The following is an 8,710-nucleotide window of genomic DNA, read 5'->3' as shown; positions in this document are numbered from 1 at the left end:
TCGGCGCAGTGTGAATAGCGCGTGGGCGTTTGAAGCGAGGGTACTGGGTTCGAGTCCCAGTGTGAACATCAACTCTGAGATGCAGTTACATCCAGCTGACGAGTCCCAAATAGGACGAAACGCGCGTCCTGGATTCCACTGCTAGCCACTATCCATCTCTGCTTACCATTTTCATTGTTAGTTTTGTAATGCATTGTAATGTTAGCGAGTTGATACTGTGATACTCACTCTTCCTGTATACAAGTTCGGTTACTCGAGAGAAAAAAAAGATTAGGTTTATTATGTTAAACCAATTCATTTATATATTTATGTGATAAATATAACTGAACGCTTGAATTGGTTTCCTAAGTTCTTCTATAACCCCAAGGATAAATCTACTCGACAACTTTAACACTAGAGAAAATGCGCAAAATGTGGAAAAGACGCTTTACTTCACGGTTAGTTTATGTATAGAAAATCGAGAGTATTTATAGCATTTCAGATGGCCTTGGGCTTCCGGAAGGTTCTGGAACTCTACTAAACATAATAGCAGGACAGGTAATCATCCAGTCAAAAATGTGACATGTGACTATTCACTTTGTAGATGTTTCTACGAAACTTCGATTCAATCCTGATAGGATAAAAATGTTTACTAGCGTTTTCAGGGCCCCCTTTGGGTCTTTTTCGAGAAATATTCTAGATCTCCCCAACATTATACTTGTCTGTCCTTTAGGAGGAAATCAAGCTTGTCAGTAGTTAATATTTTATTCCTTGCAAAATAAAGCCATTTCTTGATCAATTACGTTCTCTCATCATTGGATGATTTTTTATTGGCTCTCTATATCAGTTTGTTGACTACCGACTGTTTAAAATTTAAGGTAAAATCATACTGTACTGGCGACCTTGAGTCATTTATCAGTTAATCAAAAACGTAGTGTTTACTCAAAAATTGCAATAAAATTAGTTGATAAAATTACAAACAGTAAACAGTTTTGGAATGAATAATAAACCGTTACACATTGAATTTATTAGTATGATTAAAGAAAAAAGGTTAGGGTTAGAAATTAGGAGTTGGAGCCAGAATCCTAATCTTAATCGTAACTTTGGATTATGAGTTGGTGTCAAAATTTTAATTCGGGAATTAAAATTTTTGGGATTAAGATTATAAATTATAGTTAACGTGAACAAATACTTCTAACCACGCTAGTACTCTTGAGTATAGCCTGAATCACATCGAGTAGTTAGCGTTTCGGAAATAATCTGCTTCTGGAACAGTTTCCTTTTGTTACTTAACTTACACACTATATCACATTACGACTCTAAAGTGGATATTTTCCAATGTTTTAGGTATATTAAGAACTTCATATGGTCATTTTAATGAGATGCAAGCTATCTTTTACTCCGTTTTGAATTTTGCGCAAACATCTAAGAGGCGCTATCAAATTAGTTCGTCAGTATAGTATCGTTTTATCAAATTTGGAATAAAACTGGAGCGCTTTCTTCTTATTTGAGACTCGTTATTTGAATGTACCTACCACATCCCAGTGTTGTCGCCTTATACACCTACAGTGTGTTAATCGCTAATCTACTGAATTCAGATAACCATTAACTTGTTCAATCTGTACAATAACTCTTTGTAAAGGTTTGTATTATCCTATCGTTGATATTCAAGAGTAAAATTTGACCAATGTTTGTTGCCGTATGCCTACCCTAAGCAAATGCCTTGATTTATGGCTTATTGGTTACAAATTTTCAGGACAGACACGTTTAATGGCTGTCCAAATTTAGTAGCCTACTGGTCAATGTGTACGTGTTTGGGGTGATAGGTACCAAATTCGAGTCTCACTGTAAACATCAACACTAGAAGGCAAACATATCCAACTGCGAACTCAAAATAGTACAAAACTTGCATCATTTGTTCTACTGCTAGCTACAATCTGTCTATTCTAAATACGTTGTCACCAAACAGCCATATCAATTCGATTCACTCAGAATGGATATATGCCAACAGAGATGGATCAGATTCGATACAAAAATATTAATAACTGGAAACATTCCAATCCTTAGAAATAATAATAGACAAATAGTATTGTTTAAAGTATCTGTAAAATCAAAGTTCATAGTTTTCTACTCTTATTATGTCAATGAATTTCTCAGGATAAATCAAGCCTATATACTCCAGCTAACCAAATTTTTGTTATCTTCCATTCACTACCGAAATTCATTTGATTCGAAAGAAAAAAATTATTGTTCTGGAAACATCATTTCGTCTCAATCCTATAGGAAGAGGTCAGTCGCGGCCTTAATAACTCGGTGGTAACCTCTCAGAACTCACTACAGACCGGGGTCTAAATTCTCCAGGAAACATCAATCCCCTCAAGATTACTAACGAATATCGGCTAGCGCGAAATCTATGTCTAACACCTCTTTCTGTTAACTATTTCCATCCACTTAGCTTGTCATTTTAATATCCTCTGCTAATGTACCAGTAGAAATGATGAGCAGCTTTTACACTATATTAAGAAATTATTACTTTGAGTCAATTATCCTATTATTATCATTATTATTAATTATGTAGCAGTATCTTTGTTGCCAAAGTTCTGGACTACAATCAATCAATATTTTGTTGAAATTGGCGCATGAACAAGAATTTAAAGCAGCTTTACTCACATATGCTTTGTTGTTAAGACCTACTGACAGTAAGTAGTGAGCAAAATATTCCGGTGTTTTTTTATTTTTGTATCAATTTTATTGTTAGATGTTTTGTACTAATACAGGATGATTTTCATTGATTGGTAAACATTTCATTGTCATTTAAGGTAACAGACAGCTCAATCATATGATTAAACTATATATATATATATATATATATATATCGTTGTAGTTTGATCTCGGTTGGAGTACTATTGAAAACTAAAAAGCACTAGTCAGCCATTTCATCCTGGTATGAAACCCTTTAGCATCAGGTATCCACCATCTTGTCAAAGATCGTTTTAAAGACCATTCAGTCTAGTAACGAACTCTTGATGATTAAAACTACTGGACGCCCGTTCAGTGGTTCAACTTCAACTGGTGTGACGATCATTTAATGCCATTGGTGACAACTATTTCACTCTCAACGTATCTTGAACTCCATTGGTCACTGTTATGGCTTGAGCACACTGCTTGATATCTCATGTTAAAGCCATTAATCAGAATTACTTGCTTACTCTTGTTACCCCTCATGAAGGAGCATAGGCCACTCACCAGCATTCCCCATCTAACTCTGTCCTGGCCCATTCTTTCCAGTTGCTATTTATCCTTTTCATGTCTACTTCCAATTCTCGACGCAGTGTGTTCTTCGGCCTTCCTCTTTCCCATTTTCCTTCAGGATTTCAAGTTATGGCTTGCCTCGTGATTCAGTTTAATGACTTTTGTAATGTATGTCCTATCCACTTCCAGTGTATTTTCTTAACTTCCTCCTCAGCTGGAAGCTGATTTATCCTCCCTCAAAGTAGGCTGTTGTTGATGGTATCCGGCCAACGGACGTTGAGTACCTTGTGTAGACAACTGTTTACAGTTTTTTGTACCTGGTTGTAGTAGTTCTCGAAGTCTCAGCTCCGTAAAGTAGAACTCGCTGTCTTGACGTTCGTATTGAAGATTGTGACTTTGGTATCGGTTGACAGTTGTTTTGGGTTCCATATATTCTTCAAGTGTAGGAAGTCTGTCCTTGCTTTGCCAATCCCCACATTTACCACTGCATCAGATCCTCCTTGTTCATCGATGATACTAAACAGGTACATGAAAGTTTCCACCACTCCCAGATTTTCTCCAAGTGTGATTGAGTTGGTATTCTACGTGTTGTATTTGAGGATCTCGATCTCTCCATTGTGTGTATTGAAGCCTACTACTGAGGACAGAGGCTGTTGCTGCACTGGTTGTCTTGATCTGCATTTGTTCGTGTGTATATGATGGAAGAGTTATGTCACCTGAGAATTCCAAATCTCCGATCTGCATCCAGCCTGTCCATTGTATTACATGCTTTCCCTCAGATGTCGAGGTCTTCATAATCCAGTCAACTGTCAGAGGAAAGAGGAAGGGAGAGACTAAGCAGACATGTCTGACTACAGTCCTCATTTTGAATGAGTCCGTCAGCTGCCCTCCATATACCACTTTACACTGTAGTCCGTCGTATGAATTCCGTTTGATGATGTTGACAATTTTCTCAGCTACTCAGTCCAAAGTGTCGAAGAAGGTTCCATAAGGTTCTCCTATCCACACTGTCAAACGCTTTCTCACAATCAAGGAAGTTGATGTATAGTGACGAGATCCACTCAACTGATTGTTCAACGATGATTCGTAGTGTCGTGATTTGATCTGCGCACGACGGATCCTTACGCAATCCAGCCTGTTAATCTCGAAGTTGGGCATCTACTGAATCCCTCATCACGGTTCACCAACACTCTGTTGAAAACTTTTACTGGTACTAACAGTAATGTGATTCCTCTGTAGTTCTCATATCTCCTTTCTTTGGTATCTTGATTAGGTGTCCTTCTTTCCAGTCTGTTGGTGGCACTTCTTCCTTCCAAATCTTCCTGCATAGAACGTGGAACATGTTTGCAGTTATTTTATGTCTGACTTTAGTGCTTCAGCTGGTATATTGTCTTTGCTGCTGCTTTCTCCCACTTGATTTGTCTGATTTTCATGTTGATTTCTTCGATGGTTGGTGGGGTGACATATACAGGAATGTCTGTGTGTGCTGCTTCGATGTGCGGTAGATCCAATGGAGCTGGTCCATTCAAGAGTTCGTCAAAGTGTTCTACCCACCTGTTCCTCTGTTCTTGAATCTCGGTGGTTGTCTTGCCTTTTTTGTCTTTGACCGGTTTCTCTGTTTTACTATACTTCCCTACCAGTTTCTTCGTTGTTTCATATTTCCTTCTCTTGAAGCTTTTTCCGTTGTCGTTGCTAGCTCTTCCACGTATTTCTGCTTGTCAGCTCTGATGCCCTTCTTCACCTGTTTGCTTGCTTCTTTGTATACAGCTTGTGTCTTGACTTTCTCTGTTCTCGTTCGTCTGTTGTTAATTTATGTCTTCTTGCTCTTCCTTTCTTGAATCTTGTCCAGGGTTTCGATAGAGATCCATTCCTTATGATGATGGTTGTTGCTGCCCAGAACTTCTTGACACGTTGAAGTTAATAATTCTCTGATCCCTTTCCAATTGTCCTCCATAGTAATTTATTCTTGTTTGAGTAGATATTGTAACTCCTGTAACCTGGTGTTGAGAATTATCTTGAATTGGTTGAGTTTGTCAGTATCTCGAAGGAAAGTTGTATTGAACCTTTGTATTGCTGTTTGTCCAGTGTTTCTTTAGCTTCAGTTTCATCTTGGCCACAACCAGATTGTTGGGATGACCCCGCAATTTTCTCGCAAGCGACATGACAAGCTCGTGAGTCATCAAGGAGCATTTCAACCAATCAGCGATTAATTAGAAGTTATGTGAAGTTATGTTACTAAAATAACGAGAATGAAAAAGTCACATGTGGAGATCCTGGTTGGCTGATTAACACACTGCTACTATGTTTAGCAGTATTCTAGAATTTTCGGTAAAACTCAAGGACTCTCAAATGACTATAAAATCCCTATATTTTCTGTACATAAATGAACCCTGTAGTAAAGTGCTTCTCACACACTTTGTTCCTTTTCTCTGGTCTTCAAGTCGCTGTATAGTTCTGCTCGGGGGTTACGGAACTAGCTTAGGGAAGCGAATATAGCGTTCAAACGGCCAGACGTGACACAGATGGTGATCTGAAGCTACATTACCTCTTCTCCTGGTTCTCACGTCTTCCATTAGCCTTGTGAATTTTTTACTGATGTAAATATGATCTATCTGGTTCTATGTTTTGTGACCCGATGAGACTCATGTAGCTCTATGTATGTGTTTGTATGGGAATATTGTGTCGCCTATAACCAATTTGTTGAATCCACATAGATTTGCAGACCTCTCTCCATTCTCGTTTCTCTCACTCTCAGTCCATGTCGTCCCATGATTTCTTCATAATCGTTGTTGTCTATTCCGACTTTGGCGTTTAGATCCCCCATCTGGATGATCAGGTCCTTTCCTGAACACTTCGCTATGATTGATTGCAGCCTCTCATAAAACTGATCTTTATTGTCGTCGTTTCTATCACTGTCGGGTGCACGACATTGGGTAATATTCATTGTGATCCTTCCTTCTTTGTTTTAAATGATGCTTTGATAATTCTGATGTTCCCATGAGGTTTTACTTTCTGTTTCAAAGATCTATTCTTTAAAATTCTACTTTGTGTTAACAATGAGCAGCACTATAATTTTATGAGTGGACCAATCAAATTTGAGGTAGCACATCTTGGATTTCCGCGCAAAATTCATAAATCTGTATTTTTAAATAGCATTTTGACATTATTACTGATGTTAGTTTGTGATGGAAACCGTAACTCTAATTACTAACCCTAAGTCTTTATCCCGATTTCTCACATTAGTTTATGACCCTTTATGGCCTTAGTAGTTAGTTGCAGTTTCTCAAGGTCACTTTGTTATCACTCACAGGTTGTCTAGAAATTATAATCTCGCCGAATAATTAATTGAACGCACGATAACGCACTGACATTGAATTAGTCCATTCAGTTCATAGATTGAAGCTGAATTATCTTTCCTTCTAACTGAAAAGGAACTCTGATAACATAAGTTCGCTTATTTTCCCATTTGTAAAATCCCACTAAATAGATGATTCCTCCAAAAAAAACAGATAACTGAAATGAAAATTAGTTTTTAATACACCCTCAGCCCATATTTAATTAGTTACTTAGTAAAAAACGTGAGAGAGGCAGAAGAGGTCAGTAGCAGGAAATCTGTAACCGACTCAAGTAATTCTGTTCAGTCTTAAAATTGTTTTCAATACAATCAAAGACTATTCAAAAAAACGCTTATAAAAAGAAACACATTGGAGAACTGCCTTAGCTGTGATTAGTCTCTATTTAAGAAATACTCACAGAATGATCAAACTTGAGGATCTTCATGGTTTTTACCGCTAAATGACATCATTCAGTCACGGATTCAGAATCCATTGATCCATGTTTTATCAATCCAATTATTGAATTGTATAGCTTGATTATTAACTAATATCTTCGTCTTCAAACATTCACTGACTTAACTAACTACAAAAGCCAGTCTATTTGTAACTGTTTAATGTGATTATTCGGAGCGAATTAATTGATAATTCTATGTGGAGTGATAGCTTTGTCGTTAATTCTGAGATTCGAACCCTTCTCTACTTCCAATTTTGGTCATATATATTTCATTTACTTCTGACTACAGTTTTTTGTACTTATAGTATTACATTATTAGTGATCTTCATATTTCCGGTCATATGATTGATTTTTTTTCTCACTGCCTTTAGTATGGAGTGTGGAAACTTAACCGCATATATACACTTTTTGTACGAGATTGCAAATTATTTATGCCGTCCGTTTTTTCGTGTATATATATATATATATATATATCATTTAAAGTTTCATTCTTTACCTCCCTCAAGGTAATACTGCCTTAACTCCTGTACAGTTGGGTTTTCGCGCCGAATCTTGGATTGCTAAACACTTATCACCTCAATCTCATATTTCATTACCATCTTCAATTGGTTCACCAATCACAGGTGATTCTCCTGATTCACAATTTAGCGGTGGCTCTGGTCCACTATTCGACTTATCATTTGATGCAAATAGATCTTTACAAATACTACGACGTTTAGATCTGGTCCGTGGATCGGAATCATCACCAAATGCAGTTAGTCCCGATACAGCATCTGTAGATATTCCAAATGATGGTTTATCTAAATCAATTGGATTAGATCGTCTCTGGGTGACGGATCCATTGTTTAAAGAATCAGATTTAAATTTGTCGAAATCAAATGAATGTTAATTTTCATATAATCTTAATTGAATTTATGATTTATTGTTGTTGAAACGCATTAACTAATCTCTTTTCTAAAACATAAATATGTACTTGTCGAATGTCTTTTTTTCCCTATACAATAGCACACAACATATCTTATTTAGTTATAGTATAGGAAAGTTTCAGTTTCGTATTTTAAACTATTTTTAATATAGACTATAATGAATTTCATATTGCTCCCCGTTTTTTTGGAACACAAAAAGCAAAATATTTTTCTCTCTAATCATTACCTTTTATCATTTGTTCGTTAATGATTCGTCTTAATTTTACATGAAGCTAATGAACCGTAAATTTGTTGTATATTACTCCTTGTCTGCAAACAAAATTTAGTGTCAACCATTCCCCCTTTTAAATTCTTGTTTACACGCTAATTTCTAAATGTTTATACAGTGAAACTTTGGCCTCAATGTTAGTTTAAGATCTCATGAAATATAGCATATATATATGTAGAAATATTATGACTTACTAGTATTATCAACATACCCAAACTTGGCTGTTTAAAAAAAAACAAAAAAAAGACATTCCACAAATTAGACGATCCAACAACAAACCACCATCCGAACAAATCGATCTGAGTTCTATGTGTTGTGTGCGGATGGCATGTGCAAACTGCAGCATTTGGATTGCTATCGGTTGTGATGGATGACGAAGTGGTTGTGTGTATGTGAGCGGATGGGGAGAGACTAGGGTGTTAGGAGTTGTGGTTCAGAAGTCGGCATCTAGCAGACACAGTTCACTGCCTCACCGGAAGACGCAATTACTAAAATT

At 36.8% G+C, this 8,710-nt stretch overlaps 1 protein-coding gene across 1 annotated transcript in view; it reads left to right on the top strand.

The window, feature by feature from the left end:
* Positions 1-8,280, top strand: part of Smp_172490 (hypothetical protein) — a gene marked incomplete at its 5' end in the record, with an annotated part of 29,608 nt that extends 21,328 nt beyond the window's left edge. The window contains 2 exons of the mRNA XM_018798206.1: positions 2,558-2,678; positions 7,527-8,280. Of these exons, the coding sequence (XP_018653171.1) occupies positions 2,558-2,678; positions 7,527-7,909 (504 nt within the window). The 3' untranslated portion in view covers positions 7,910-8,280. The remainder of the gene's footprint in view (positions 1-2,557; positions 2,679-7,526) is intronic.
* Positions 8,281-8,710: the final 430 nt, after the last annotated feature.

Source organism: Schistosoma mansoni, chromosome 6, assembly GCF_000237925.1.
Source record: "Schistosoma mansoni strain Puerto Rico chromosome 6, complete genome".
Taxonomy (NCBI): Eukaryota; Metazoa; Platyhelminthes; class Trematoda; order Strigeidida; family Schistosomatidae; genus Schistosoma; species Schistosoma mansoni.
This window is presented reverse-complemented; position numbering and strand designations above follow the sequence as displayed.